At 41.4% G+C, this 16,563-nt stretch overlaps 1 protein-coding gene across 1 annotated transcript; it reads left to right on the forward strand.

Annotated features, from left to right (window-relative positions):
* Positions 1-5,716: 5,716 nt before the first annotated feature.
* Positions 5,717-12,758, forward strand: LOC124259459. The gene is made up of 5 exons (XM_046693595.1): positions 5,717-5,990; positions 9,473-9,581; positions 9,788-9,901; positions 10,689-10,767; positions 12,659-12,758. The coding sequence occupies exons 1-5, from the start codon at positions 5,905-5,907 to the stop codon at positions 12,748-12,750; spliced, it is 480 nt and encodes a 159-aa protein (XP_046549551.1). The 5' UTR covers positions 5,717-5,904; the 3' UTR covers positions 12,751-12,758.
* Positions 12,759-16,563: the final 3,805 nt, after the last annotated feature.

The following is a 16,563-nucleotide window of genomic DNA, read 5'->3' on the forward strand; positions in this document are numbered from 1 at the left end:
CCCTGTGTCGGTGGAGGAAGGGAGTCTGGTAGTTGAGGGCACTGGTTCCAGGAACAGTGTTCCTATGCCCAACACACCACTTCGGCCCTAACTTCACCCAGACGGGTGGTAGAATGGGCCCGGTTCTACCAATCGGCTGGTCATGCCGAGCCCTGAGCAGTATTTCGTTACACAAATTGTTAAAACTTCGAACATATCTTGTCAGTGGTCTTGGCCAAATAATATTTCTCTTGAATTGTGAAATATACAAATTGAATTTTGAAATATGCATTTTCTATTTTTGTCTTTAGCTTCAAGTCCTAATGCTCAGAAGGCGGTGGCTCATGGGCCAGTCTGGTAGGATGTATCTTTTCAAGATATTCTCTGCTTGAGTATACCCTCCTAGTATCCTTGGTGTCGTCTGTTGGAGATCCACGGACATGAGGCATCGTCCTTGTTGACACTCCATGGTGGGTGGGGAGCTAGGAGGGTGAATCATATATATTCACTCAAAAAACGCTCTCACGAATCTGAAGATTCGTTTTCTTCTGAGGATGAGGCTCCTGCAGTTATCACAAACCCTGACAAATGGCCTCGTTTTCTTGTTATGTCAGCACCAGATGGTGGAGCTCTAAAGCTTAATCCTTTTGCTGTAGCGAAAGGAATCGAAGGTTTGGCAGGTGATGTCAAGGAAATCAAAAAACTAAGATCTGGTTTACTGCTCATCGAATGTCGAAAGCTCATACAATCTCAGATTCTGCTTTCATCGAGATCATTAGCAAATGTTCCTGTGGAGGTGTCCCCTCACAAGACATTGAATTGTAGTAAAGGCATCGTTCGTGATAATGGACGATGCCTTTCCGACATAAATGAGTTTGAAATTGTGTCCGAATTACAATCGCAAGGCGTTACACATGTGAAACGCTTCACTGCAAGGAGGAATAACGAGACTTTCAATACAAATACTTACTTGTTCACACTTTGTTTTCCGGTACATCCAACATCACTGAAAGCGGGATACTGTCACCTAAAGGTCGATACCTTTATCCCAAATCCTTTGAGGTGCTATACCTGCCAAAAGTATGGTCGCGGGTCAAAGTCTTGCAATAACCCGGCTGCATGTCACAAATGTGCTGGAAAGTGTGACGACAGTGATCTTTGTAACAATCCTCCTACTTGTGTCAACTGTTCAGGCAATCACCCATCTTCTTCCAAGGAGTGTCCTACTTGGAAGCTTCAATCCAAAATTTCGAAATTAAAGCATCAGAATAATATAACATTTTCAGAGGCAAAGAAAATCGTTCTTTCACAAGAACAATCAGGTCAAACATATTCTAATGCAGTTTCTGCATCTATTCAGGCCTCAAAGCCAAAACATATTGCTTGTCATTCTGTAGGTTGTCAGACAGACTATACATGGGCAAGGACTTCTGCACCAACCTTGCTATCTGCTGAAGCCCAGTCAAGACCTTCACAAGTGACCTGCAGTTCACAAACCACAGCCTCATCGAAAAGTATTTCTCAATCAAAGACATCACCTGAGATAGATACATCTCAGAAACTTACTAACCCTGAACCAACTGCCAAACCAACTGCAAAAGCCAAATCAAAACAAAACAGTGAAACATCCAAAACGAATCAAAGTGGAAGAACACCAAAGGGGGCGAATAACCATATCCAACTTTTTAATAAGTTTGGATCCCTTGATGGCATGGATGTGTCCGACCAAAGCCATGGTAGGACACATAGCTTGTCGCCATCAAGGAAGGTGAGGGGAAGATCTCCTGTTTATCCTCCGAAGAAATAATGTCCTCACCTATAATACAATGGAATTGTAGAGGACTTCGGAATACTTTAAATGATTTACAATTATTAATCCAAGATTTTAAACCGTCAGCTCTCTCCATACAAGAAACATATCTGAAACATACTGATAATTTTGACTTACGTCAATTCAATGCATATCACTGTTTTTCTCCCTCGGGTGACAGAGCTATTTGTGGATCATCAATCCTGGTGAGGCAAAATGTTATCCATAGCCCAGTTACACTCACAACCAATCTCGAAGCCGTTGGAGTGCTACTTACGTTGCACGTTGCATTCACTTTTTGCTCTTTATACCTTCCGCCGTCATCAACTGTTCAACTAACCGATATGCAAGCTCTTTATGATCAACTACCTAAACCTCGTATAATCATGGGTGATTTAAATGGCCACAACCCGCTCTGGGGTGGCACTAATACAAATACCAGGTTAATTACTGGAGGATTTTATTTCAAACAACGATTTATGCATTTATAATGACGGTTCAAATACTAGTACGTATCTTCATCCTGGCACGGGAACATATTCCGCTCTTGATTTGTCAATTACTGACTCAAGCCTATTAAGTGAATTTGAATGGTTAGTCCATGACGACCTCAATCACGTACATCCAACTGATGTTCCTCCATCATCAAGATGGAATTTTAAAAAGGCCAACTGGCCTTTATATGAAATTCTTTGTGCTGACAAACTAAACCCCGAACTTTTTAATGACATTCCTGATGCCATAAAATGTTTTTCAGATGAACTAAATAACATAGCTGACGAGTGTTTCCAAACGTCCTCTGCAATTCCTCACGTCCGAAAACCATGGTTTACCAAATAACGCGATGAAAAAAACCGCGCGAAATCGGAGTTCAAACGATTCACTCATGGGGAAAACTGATTTCAACAGCTGGGCTGCGCTCATAGCACGTGCGCAGTGAAATAGGTTCGCGCAACTTGGAAGCGGGCTGTCCGGTGAATACTCGGTGAAGGCTTTGGTGTGAGCTGTTTTCCTAATGTTTTGTTGATATCTCACAGGCGCGGGCTTTTTATATGTTATGACAGTAAATAAACTGTTTATATAATTTCATTTGTCTATTTCACCACACGTTCTTCTTACCGAGTCACTTTCTCAGTTCGATACTTAAAAGCAATGTCATTATTTAGCGTTGACAGAATTTCTAACTGTGATATAGATATGCCGTATATTGGATATACCTACTTGGGTTGTCGGTCCAGATTTGAAGAGGTCATCATACGACGATATCGTATTGGCCACACAAGATAGACGCACAGAAAACTGATATGTTTGCCTCAAGCTACATGGCTCGTTCAAGTCACCTGCTTCGCTAGTCCGAATGAAATGCATTATTTCAATTTACTTCCTACAATCGCCAGCGGCTGAAGGGATGGTGTAAATCCAGCTAAGCGCCATGCAGGTAGCAAAAGTAATGTAAGTCCCCATGGTTCTTAGTATGGTGATCTACCTTCAGATGCTGGCGATCTATAGCCCGTGTTTTATATTGTATTGTCTTATTTAATTACACTGTTTTAGTTTTACATGCTAGTTTTATGTTCATATCTGTGATACTCTAGTGTTTTTACTGTCCATAGTCGACAGGTTTTAATCTTCAAAACGTTTTATGCATTGATTTATGGCCCGAGTTCGGTCTCTGTCACATTATGTAATCACACAGACAGGCAGGTGTGATACTTGAACACATGACATGTTATGATGTCTGTTGATTGCAAAATGTTATACACAAAAAAATGAGCATGTATTTACAAAGCCCAACATCTCTATATATACACACATAATGAGCCTCATCTCCTTTTACCGTCGATAGTGTCGCTTCAAATCTCTATTTGCACTCCCCTTAAAACATTACACAGGTAGTCTACCTTCAGTTGTTGGCGATCCTCAGCATTTTTTATATTGTATTGTCCTAATCTGAAATCCTATTTTAGAGATATATGCTAGTTTTATTTCTTGATTTTTGTTATTCTGGTCGGTTTTACTGCCCTTCGATGAAAGGTTTTTATAATTTACCATAAATTACTATGTAAAACAATTAAATGTTCTTGTCATGATATGGCTGAAATATTGCCAATGTGACGATAAATTATAACTCACTCACTCACTCACTCCTAAAACATTACAAGAATTGTATTTTTACCACTTTCTATGAGACATTGCCTGTTCATGTGATGGTATAGGTGTCTGTTTTAAAGGTGGAGTAATTAACATAGACCCATTGTTTGTTCAAATGGTCAAAAAATATTAATGACTATTTTGGCATGTTATGGCCTTTAATTTTATAATGGTGCCCATTTGGAATCTCTACCATTGGCATAGTATTCCATCCTCTGTTAGGAACACGCCTCCGTGAGAGATACTGGTTACCTGAACAGACAATGTGAAATCTACTATCCATGAGAAATATGGATGTGAAATGACAAATGTCCCTTCAAACAATTTCTGCCATGAATGTAATTGCCACGACAATAGAATGTCGTCCATCCAAACACTATCACGGCGGGGGAAACCATAATCACGGCGGGGAACACCAGAAATGGGCTTCACACATGGTACCCATGTAGGGTATCGAACCTGGGTCTTCGAGCGAACGCTTTAACCACTAGGCTACCCCACCGCCCATCGTCCACATGAACCCTTTGTGAACACATTGGGGAGTTTTGGAACATATATAGTTCCGTCTCCTATTTTCGGATTTCCTATTCTCGCGGTAAACAGGTTTTCTGCCGAGATCTCCACGGCCCGACACTTAACGGTTTGTTTCAGTGGCATTCTACCAGATGGTGGTATAGAGATGACAAAACTGTATGGATGATCAGCTTGTCATCTTTGTCATCCGTTAGCGGTTGTTTACATCACCGACCGGTAACTTGGGAGTGACCCAAGTCTGCGAGTGATCAAAATTTTGCAATGTCACGAATATTGGTTAGTATCGAGGATGATTCCAACTTGGATATATCATGACTTTTTCCCGCCCTTTCCGGCAGGATTGCTCTTCCATACACTCCATAACGTGACTTCCTCGTTATACCGCGAGAATTGGAGAAGCCTCATTTCGCGAAAGGCGGATATATGGCATTGTTTATCACCGGGCTCACGAGTGTTAAATTACATTTGTGACGTCATTCTATTGTCTGTTCGCTCCATTACTTTTCAGGAATGGAGCGATGTGTACCAGTTTCAAAATAAAACCTTCATTTTGTCATTTTGACATTTAATTTTGATAACAGAAATATTCCCAATACTTTGAATGTAATTTAAGTAGGGTAATATCCTAGTTACTCTCCATTCCGGGGCCTCGGCTCCATTATTTTTAAGGAATGGAGAGTTACTCGGACATTACCCTCTACGTAATTCACCTGATGGATCTAGCAGCTGATAGATGCAGATGTTAGAGGAAAAGGCCCTTCATTTAAAAACAACAAGCATTCATACGATAAGAATTGTTTGAGTTATTTTTTTCAGCCGAGAAGTACCGCGAGAATAGGAGCATTATCGGCCAACTAACGTCATATATATAATGTGAACAGTTGCCCAACTTCCATTTCAGGTGGAAGCCCGCCGTGGCTGAGTGGGTTAGATGGCCTACTTTGGGTGCTGGCGGTTAGGTGTCTGACAGAGTGTGGGTTCGAATCTCGGACGAGACTAAACCCAACAAAAGTACTACAATCTGTACTTTACTCAGAAAGTGTAATCCCAGATGTAACATTTGATGTACACTAGTTGTTCAAAATGTATACAGTAGCGTACCTGCCATTATGCACTTTAAGCATGTGCCTACACTTAATGTTTTTAGCAATTCTTTTTACATGTGGTATGTTATGGATATATTTTTTTCGAGAGTAGTCTCCCTTTAACCTAAAACTAAACTCACTCATTTTGTGCTAAGTTCATTCGAACGTCCAGTTGTGCCTACACTCCATTTCATTCATGTGTACGCCCCTGACAACAATAAGGTGTAAAGGTGAGAGTCACGTGAGTGACCCCAAGTCTCGTGCGAACACGTGACATATACATAGTCTCTTACATAAACGAGTGACACGGCGATATTCAATATTATCTGACTCCGGGACGAGAAAATGAAGTCGTTTATGCTGCTAGTGGCGATTTGCCTTGTGGGTGTTACTGAGGGGATGCCGTTGCATGCTTCCTGCAAAGCTAACTGGTGAGTTCGTTAATCCGGATTTCGGAGATACGAAGTTATGTTGTGAATACATGCATGCATGCTTTGTGTACGTCACGAGAATTCTTTGCCCCAGACGTCACGGGTGAAGGGTTAATGCTAACTAGTAATATACCACAAATTCCTCCCAATTTTACAACAGTCTTTTGTTGGCGTTTGTTGTGTAAGACAAGCTATAAATGTTATCGGAAATGGAACTGTTTTAAAGGGAAGTAACTCCTTCCTGTATATTGAACGAAACACATGTAAAAGAATACAGCTGAAATACCTGTCATGTTTGGCATTTTGTTATTACACTGATAATCTGATATTACATTTAAATATTGCAAAACAATTTAATGGAGTTAAAATAAACCCTTCCCATATGTAATACAGAAGAGTGAGTATTGTTTTATGCTGCTTTTTAAAAATGTTTCTGATATTGTGGTGGAGCGATCAGAAGGGCAGCTCCACGATGTCCCATGAGGAGACTTGAACTCAGAACTTCAACATGATGAGCAGGCTCTTTGTACCAGTAGGCTACACCACCACCCAGTTATTACGAAAAAGAAAAGCTCCATCTATATTAATTTGCGTCATCACTTTAATTATTCTCCACATAAAACCATTACAGATTTTTGTTTACATTTCATGGATAAATAAATCAGTTGGTTTATATTTACACAGGTTGAGAAATTTTCTTGAATAGAAATATTTTACTATGTAGGCATTAGGATGGGTTTCCAACAGGAGACCTGAGCCTATATCAGTGAATGCCCTTTGTCTGAACCATGAGGGACCGCCTCTGTCAACTCTGTGGTGTACGTAGTGGTTAGAGCATCCGCCCAGAGAGTGGAAGGTCGCTTGTTTGATCCCCGACCGTGTCATGCCAAAAGACATTAAAATATGGTACTTGTTGGTCCCTGCCTGGCACTCGGCATTAATGGGTACAACAAGGACTGGTCGGCTCGGAGTCAGTATAATGTGTCTGAGTGGGGTATTCATGCTTAACTGCGGCATAGTATCTCAGAGGGCTAGCACTATAAAACCAGCTTAAGTCTTGGCTAGTACAAGCAGCCGCACATACACATACACACGCATGCATGTCGTCATATGAGCGAAATATTCTCAAGCACGACGTTCAACCCACTTTCAACTCACCTCTGAACCATGAGAGACTTATAATATTAGAATGACATGTCAACACAATGTGCAATGTCAACACCACTCGGACTGCATCCGTGAAGATCTGGGTTAGAATTGTTTTTCACCAACCCATGCTTGATGAAAGAAGCGACTACCAGGATCGGGTGGTTAGGCTCGCTGACTTTGTTGACACATGTGTCATCATATCCCTAGATTGATGCTCATGCTGTTATTCACTGGATTGTCTGATCCAGACTTGATTAATTACAGACCACCTTCAAATAGCAGGAATATTCCTGAGTGTGGCATTAAGCAACATGCAAATTCTCCTGGCTTGGAAGGATAAGTTTGAGTCGTTTTATTGTGCAGATTGATGTTCATGCTGTTGATCCCTGGATTGTGTGGCCCAGACTCGATTATTGACAGAATATAGCTTGAATATTGCTGAGTGCGGCGTAAAACTTAACTCACTCACTCACTTGAGTCGTTTTAGATATGGTCGTCACAAGAGGCGACTAACTGTAATGTGTGGTCAGATTAGGTCACTCGGTTGATGACCAGATTTTGAGTCACTGGATTATCTGGTTCAGACTCAACTGAACATGCTGTGTATGATCTTATGAATTGATACACAATGGCATTGATAAAGTGGTCAAATTCAAAATGTTACATTTACAATTACACTTTCACAGTACAGATTCTAGGACTATTCTTCACTGATGATGTGCTGGCGATTAGGTGAATTACACTGAGTGTAAGTTCGAATCCCATATGGGACTCAACCCAACAGTACAAGAATCCGTACTTTACTGAGAAAGTGTAATCCCAACTATATTATGAGTATGATAAGCACCAAACTGGCACGCACATACACACACATACACACATTTACAGGACTGTGTAACTGCAGTAGCGTTAAACATAATTTCTCCTCACTTATGAATTTGTTCTATGTATAATGTCCATATATTTTAAAAGTGCCGGGGCGGTGGGGTAGCCTAGTGGTTAAAGCGTTGTTTTTCACCAACCCATGCTTGATGAAAGAAGCGACTACCAGGATCGGGTGGTTAGGCTCGCTGACTTTGTTGACACATGTGTCATCATATCCCTAGATTGATGCTCATGCTGTTATTCACTGGATTGTCTGATCCAGACTTGATTAATTACAGACCACCTTCAAATAGCAGGAATATTCCTGAGTGTGGCATTAAGCAACATGCAAATTCTCCTGGCTTGGAAGGATAAGTTTGAGTCGTTTTATTGTGCAGATTGATGTTCATGCTGTTGATCCCTGGATTGTGTGGCCCAGACTCGATTATTGACAGAATATAGCTTGAATATTGCTGAGTGCGGCGTAAAACTTAACTCACTCACTCACTTGAGTCGTTTTAGATATGGTCGTCACAAGAGGCGACTAACTGTAATGTGTGGTCAGATTAGGTCACTCGGTTGATGACCAGATTTTGAGTCACTGGATTATCTGGTTCAGACTCAACTGAACATGCTGTGTATGATCTTATGAATTGATACACAATGGCATTGATAAAGTGGTCAAATTCAAAATGTTACATTTACAATTACACTTTCACAGTACAGATTCTAGGACTATTCTTCACTGATGATGTGCTGGCGATTAGGTGAATTACACTGAGTGTAAGTTCGAATCCCATATGGGACTCAACCCAACAGTACAAGAATCCGTACTTTACTGAGAAAGTGTAATCCCAACTATATTATGAGTATGATAAGCACCAAACTGGCACGCACATACACACACATACACACATTTACAGGACTGTGTAACTGCAGTAGCGTTAAACATAATTTCTCCTCACTTATGAATTTGTTCTATGTATAATGTCCATATATTTTAAAAGTGCCGGGGGCGGTGGGGTAGCCTAGTGGTTAAAGCGTTGGCTCGTCACGCCGAAGACCCGGGTTCGATTCCCCACATGGGCACAATGTGTTAAGCCCATTTCTGGTGTCCCCCGCCGTGATATTGCTGGAATATTGCTAAAAGCGGCGTAAAACTAAACTCAGTCAGTCAGTCAGTTTAAAAGTGCCATTTGTCTAATGGTGCCGGAAAGGTGGGGTAGCTTAATGGTTAAAGAGTTCGTCTGTAACACTGAAGACCTGGGTTTGATTCCTCACATGGGTACAATGTGTGAAGCCTATTTCTGGTGTCCCCCCACCGTGATATTGCTGGAATATTGCTAAAAGTAGTGTAAAACCACTCACTCACTCACTATAGTGATGCCATCCTGAGAAAATCGATCTATGAATCATCAAACCATTACCCCATTGTTACTCCACTGTATATATCTGTGTAATTATTTCAGGACATCTTCACTCAAGTGCACGAATGTACTGGACAAGCTTGTGGGTCAAATAGGACAATGGACAGGTCCTGATGGATGCGCTAATGGAGGAGAAAAATGCCTGTACAAGGTAAATACAAAACATCTAGAAGTCATGGCTCTTGCCGAAGTGTGTGTGTGAAGCCTGTTTCTAGTGTCCACATATGTGATATACTGCTGAAATATTGCTAACAGAGGCATAAAACCATTCCAATTTACTCAGGAAATGCTTGTTTTCAAAGGGATTTTTTACAGAAAGTTCTAGCCATTATTGTTTTCATGTTCATCGACTTTCAGCTGGTGTCCAGGAACACAACACAGGTGAAAGCCACCCATGAAACACCTAAGAAACATTATGTTGATGACTTGACCTTCACCTTCACACAGGACACCAGCAAGTGTAATATCACCGTAAGTATCGACTTCAAAGCTGGTTAAGATGACCTTAGCTCCTTCTTCAAGTTAATTATGTATTGGGCTGAATCGTTGAATGAAGATGCGAAAACCATATACACATCTTATCTTCTAAAACTTGTCGGAAAGGATTTGACAAAGAGCAGCCCCACCCCCCACCCCAAAAATGCTTGTCGTAAGAGGCAACTAAGGGGATCGGGCTGTCAGATTCGCTGAATTCCCATTTGTGTAGATACATGCTCATGCTGTTGATCACTGGATTGTCTGGTCCAGACTCGATTATTTACAGCCGCCGCCATATAGCTGGAATATGGAGTGTGGCGTAAAACTAAACTCACCCGCTCTAATCTTTGATTTTCTGACATGTTCCTTAGATCCATGAAGGTCCGGGTTAGAAATAGTCTTCAGTAACCCATGTTTGTCGTAAGAGGCAACTAATGGGATCGGTTGGTCAGGGTCACTGGTTGACACATGTTGTATCCCAGTTGCGTAGATTATTGATTATTTACAGACTGACGCCATATAACTGGACTATTGCTGAATGCAGCGTTAAACAACAAACCAACCAAATCTTACTTCTTATAATGTTGACAAACCAACATTTGAGATAATGTAAAGGTAGCGCATGAAAAATAGCTGGCATCAGTCTCTGTAGAAGATGGCTCAACTTCAATCCGAAACCAGCAAATCAAGGAATTTAATGTTTAGATGACACTAAATGTGAATGGTAGGTATTGTATCCTAACATCAGAATTATTCATATTATCAATCTGTTTTTTCCCAGGGTTTGAGCAGTTCAGAGACCTGGTACGCTGTCCTTGACTACGGCACCAACTACTGCAATCTTCACAACCTCATTGTCGGTACGTGTAATGTACTGGACCGCCTCTGTGGTGTAGTGGTTAGAGCGTCCGCCCAGAGAGCGGAAGGTCGCGGGTTCGATCCCCGACCGCGTCATACCAAAAAGACGTAAAAATATGGTACTTGTTGGTCCCTGCCTGGCGCTCTGCATTATTGGGTACAACAAGGATTGGTCGGCTCGGAGTCAGTATAATGTGTCTGAGTGAGGTATTCATGCTTCACTGCGGCTTGGTATCTCAGTGGGCTAGCACTATAAAACCAGCTTAAGTCTGGGCTAGTACAAGCAGCCGCACATACACATACACACGCATGCACGTCGTCATATGAGCGAAATATTCTCCAGCACGACGTTAAACCCAATTTCACCTCACCTCACGTGTAATGTACTCGGTGTTGGGGTTTCCTTACACTAAGACATAACATGGCAGTTGAAGACAGCCTTCATATCTTATTACAAGATGGCGAACTCATACATTCATGACATCATCATCCTCATATTGCTGATGACGTGTAGATGACGTTATCAGAAATGGGGTAATCCCGAGACTAGGTACATAGGGTTGGTGTTACAACTACTGATAGTGATATATCATATCACCAGCCATAGAATTTCTGTGTCACATGAAACCCGTGAAGATCCGGGGTAGAATAGGTCTTCAGCAACCCTTGCTTGCCACAAAAGGCGACTATGCTTGTCGTAAGAGGTGACTAACGGGATCGGGTGGTCAGGCTCGCTGACTTGATTGACGGTTCCCAATTGCGCAGATCGATGCTCATGCTGTTGATCACTGGATTGTCTGGTACAGACCACCGCCATATAGCTGGAATATTGCTGAGTGCAGCATAAAACTAAACTCACTCACTCACTGTGTCACATGATGGGATCAGGTGACACTTAATGTTTTTGGGTAGTGTAATACTTAGCTGTTACTGACCACCTCGGTGGTGTCGCAGATAGTGTCTGCACAGGAACATCAGTGGTTCTTTCACCGACTGAGTCATACTTTGTGATGGTACTTGTTGTTCCCTTGCCTATCACTTGGGGATGAAACAAGGAATATCTCAGTGTATGTATAGTGTGTCTGAGTGGCGTATCAATGTCAAGATATTGTGTGGTATTTGAGTGGGCTAACACTTTAATGTACTGAACAGCAAAAGAAACGCAAGTTTCGAAAAAATGAAATCTCATAAAAGTAAGCGTTCATGTTGATGGAACGTTCATAGTAAAGTGACAAAAATCTTGCGTTTCTTTTGCTGTTTAGTATATTAACGTAAGTCCATCTAGTAGATGCAAAATTGCATGCAGGTTCAGTAATGAGTTTAGTAATCTAGAATGTGGTGAAACCCTTCTCATCTGGCTGCCGATTCCTGACATGACCATCACCATAAAACTATACCTGTTATAAATGTGTGTATTGGAATCGGGGCGGTGGAGTAGCCTAGTGGTTAAAGCGTTCGCTCGTCACACCATAGACCTGGGTTTGAATCCCCACATGGGTACAATGTGTGAAGCCCATTTCTGGCGTCACCCCGCAGTGATATTGCTGGAATATTCAGCGGCATAAAAAAAGCTCACAGTGATATTGCTGGAATATTGCAAAAAACAGCATGAAACCATACTCACTCATTCACTTCACCTTGATATCTGTCCTGACCATCATTATACAACTAGGAGCGGTGGGGTAGCCTAGTGGTTAAAGCGTTTGCTCGTCACACTGAAGACCCGGGTTCGATTCCCCACATGGGTACAATTTGTGAAGCCCATTTCTGGTGTCCCCCGCCGTGATATTGCTGGAATATTGCCAAAAGTGGCGTAAAACCATACTCACTCACTCACTCACTCATTATACAACTGCACCTGTTATAGATGTTCTACTTCTTTTTTTCTTGAAGGGTCTGGACTTGACAAATCTCCAGGCTACAGTGAGACCACCAGCAACAGCATCTGTACACAGTTTACTTCAGCAGACTGCTCAAAATATTAAACACACCAGAAACATGGGAGCCCATTCCTTTCGCTTATCCGTAACTAAGGATGGGACGTAATATCACTGCTTCATCACCTCTATGTTGCTGTTATGTTGGTTTTCTCTGTAATTTTTGCTTATTTCAAGCTCTCTTATATTTTTTATAACTTCATGCTTTGCTTTCATAATGTACAATGGAAATCTAGAGTTTTCAATTGGATACAGCTGTGGCTTTTTTGTGTGAGGGGCGGAGGGGTAGCCTAGTGGTTAAAGCGTTCATTACGCCAAAGACCCGGGCTCGATTCCCCACATTTCTATTTTTTATTATTGGATATTTATATAGCACTAATATCCAAGCACTAGTGCATACTCAAGTATTTTTCCCTCGATCATTGGATGTCAATCTCAATGGCACATCATATTATCAATCTCAACTCCCTGGAGAGCATACAACTCTTGCAGCCACTAGGCGGACCGAGTTAGTGTGGTTTTCCCACCCTTTACGCGGTACCCATTCACGGTACCCATTCACAGCTGGGTGGACTAGGACACATAGTCACAGTACTTTTTCCAAGTTTACTGTACGTTGCTGTACCCGCAATTAGGTGTTTGCGCGTATTCATGTGGACACCATCTGGTCATATACCAACGGATTCGTGGGTTCTTTTAAGTGCACAGGGTTGTGTACTGTACACTAGGGGTTGTGACAACACTGAAAGAGTCCACACACAAAGTTGACTCCAAGGTTTTTTACACCCGGTCACAGGTGGGATCGGTCCCGGCACCTCATGCTTGCTGGAACACCAGCCTGGCGCCTTAGACAGCTCACCCACCATGCCTGTACATGGGTACGATGTGTGCAACCCATTTGCTAAAAGCTGGAATATTGCTGAAAACGAATTAAAACTAAACTTATTATGTGTGAGGATCTGATGAGAAAACCTGATAAAGATTTGTTACAAGGACAGTGCCGTCAAAATCATTATGCAAATGTATTTTGACATAGTTGTTATTTATTTTGTTTCTCCACATCGGGGATTTATGTTCTGGCAACACTGGTTACTACCGTTACTCATTAGTTGAAAGGATGTTCTCAACAGGACTGGATTAAATGATCAATAATCTGAAATATTGTTGATAGGAAAACATGTAATAATTTTTGTGTATGGAAATCGTGTTACTGATAATGTCATACATAAAATTTTGTGATAGAAAAGTTTTTTTATTTTCTCACACAGTATATGAAGTTATGGTCTGCTTCTAAATTATGTTGAAGATGCTGTTTTGTTGATAAGTAAAAACGTGTTACAACTCACCAGCGTCTTTTAGATATTTTTGCTCAAATGATATTTAGTTTATCAATCTCTGATTTCCTAGTCCTATTTCTCAATATTAAGTTCCATGTGCTTGCTATATTAACATCTCGGAGGCAATGGCGTAGCCTAGTGGTTAAAGCGTTCGCTTGTCACACCTAAGCTGTGATAATGCTGGAATATTTCCAAAGGCGGCATAAAGCCATACTCACTCACTATTAACATCTCAACAGTACAACTGTCTCCACTGGAATTTTATTAACAATTTTTACGTTTATAATACTCTATACCTTTTACAGTTATGCCCTGTTTTGTACCAGGATCTGCATGCCAGAATCCTAGTTTTGCACCAACTCTATTTCAAGGTCGGGTTTTTACAAAAATTGTGAACATCTATGAATGGATTTTAAACACCTGGGCCCCGTTTCACAAAGCTCTCATAAGCCTAAGATCTCGTAACTTTCCTCTTGTAGCATTCCTATCTCCTATACTGTAGCATTGACTTACGATAGTTGTAGCGCTACGAGAGCTTTGTAAAACAGGGCCCTGCTCTGATCCAATAATGGTGAAACCCTTTGATATGAATGTACCATTATGAAACAGTAGGATTTAAATTTTTGATATGTGACAATCCTTGTGAGGAATCTATTCAAAATGGCTTGCTGTCTTTTTGTATGTTCTAAACTTCAAATTCATGAGCAGTATTTTACAGCAAGTCTTTTTGATAGAGGTTATTTTGTATATGTTGGTGAGATCTAGTATGAATGTGTGTATAGATATCTGATGTAATTTTGATACTATGAAGTAAATCTGTTAAAGAATTTGTGTTTTGTCATTGATGTCAGTGGTCATGCAGTCAGAAGTTCTTTAGCTCCTCATCTCTGACTGGACCCGTGAAGGTCCGGGTTAGAATATTGATCTTCAGTAACCCATGCTTGTCGTAAGAGGCGACTAACGGGATCGGGTGGTCAGGCTTGCTGACTTGGTTGACACGTGTCATCGGTTCCGCAGATCGATGCTCATGCTGTTGATCACTGGATTGTCTGGTCCAGACTCGATTATTTACAGACTGCCGCCATATACAGTCTGTTTGAGTCAGAAACGGACCGATGAATTGCAAATTTTATCATTGTACAAAATTGCCACATAAATATAAATAGTACACGTTTATCATTTACTAATACCCAACAGCTTTCTTATATTTGAAAATTTTCCGGACTCCACCCAAAAAGTTGTTTAAGAAACTATCATCATTGAAAACGCAAAAGTTGTTACCTGTCGCGGCGGGGTGAAACCGCAGAAACGGAACAGCCACTATCTCGTGCACGGGATGAAAAATGCCTGATGAAAAATGAAGTTGAATGCTGACGTGAAACAGTTGATGATTAAAGGGTACGATTTTTTCCGTGCTGAAGCCGAAAGGGGCAAACCATTTTATGCCATTAATAAATTCCGTAAGCGGGCAGCAAAAGCTTAAGGAGTATCAGCAAGGGTACTGACAAATGTTCTGGAACACAAACATTGTGAGGGTGCTGCGAAGCAGGTAGGGGTCGTGTCAAAATCACACAAATTACAACATTTGGACAGCTTTCAAAAGAACCTTGTAAGGCAGTCTATCAACAAGCTCTATTCTGAAAACAAATACATGTCGCTGAAAATTTTAAAAAAGCATTTGAAACAAGAACACAACCTCAGAGTATCAAAGTACACACTCTGGCGACTCTTACCCTCTTTCGGGTATCGTTAAAGGAAAATTTCGGGGGAGAATAGGTCAGTACTCTGTGAACGCCCTGATATCGTTTGCTTGAGAAATAATTTTCTCAGGGTTATAAAGAAGAAGCGTGAGGAAGGGTTCGAGCCAGTGTACTTGGACCAGACCTGGGTCAATGCCTCGCACACTGCCAGCAGTCAGTTGGTACCCGATGGGGGTGATAAGGGGTCACGTAGACAGATGCCTCTAGGGAAAGGAGAGAGACTAATCATCTCCATGCTGGTTGCTCCAGCAAAGGCTTTCTCCCAGGCTGCGACTTGGTATTCAGGGCAAAGTCCACAGATAACAGAGACTACCATTCCGAGATGAATGGTGCGGTTTTCCTCAATTGGGTTCAAAACAAGTTGGTACCAGCCCTACCAGAGAAGTCTTTTATCATAATGGACAATGCCCATACCACAGCGTGCAGGACCCCGACATCGAACAGTCGAAAAGGTGATATGATATCATGGCTCGACAAATTTCAGATCGCACGGCCTTCAAAGGAAACGAAGCCTCAGCTATATGAGATCATAAAAACCCACAAAGGTGAACCTTTCTACAAAGTTGACAGTTACAGAAAAAGTAAGGGTCACGATATTCTGCGACTTCCACCCTATCACTGTGACCTTAACCCCATTGAAATGATATGGGGTATTGTCAAAGGAGATGTTGCCAGATCAAACACAACTTTTAGATTACGTGACGTAGAGGTTTTGGTTAAGGAATCCCTTAACAAAATCACGACTGAAACTTGGCAAAACTGTG

This window comes from Haliotis rubra, unplaced genomic scaffold, assembly GCF_003918875.1.
Source record: "Haliotis rubra isolate DU_JTF1 unplaced genomic scaffold, ASM391887v1 Scf721, whole genome shotgun sequence".
Taxonomy (NCBI): domain Eukaryota; kingdom Metazoa; phylum Mollusca; class Gastropoda; order Lepetellida; family Haliotidae; genus Haliotis; species Haliotis rubra.

Coding starts and splice junctions, on each gene's coding strand:
- LOC124259459 (XM_046693595.1), top strand. CDS start 5,905: ATGAAGTCGTTTATGCTGCTAGTGGCGATTTGCCTTGTGGGTGTTACT. Junction 5,991..9,472: donor GCTTCCTGCAAAGCTAACTG/GTGAGTTCGTTA, acceptor TAATTATTTCAG/GACATCTTCACTCAAGTGCA. Junction 10,768..12,658: donor TCTTCACAACCTCATTGTCG/GTACGTGTAATG, acceptor TTTTTCTTGAAG/GGTCTGGACTTGACAAATCT.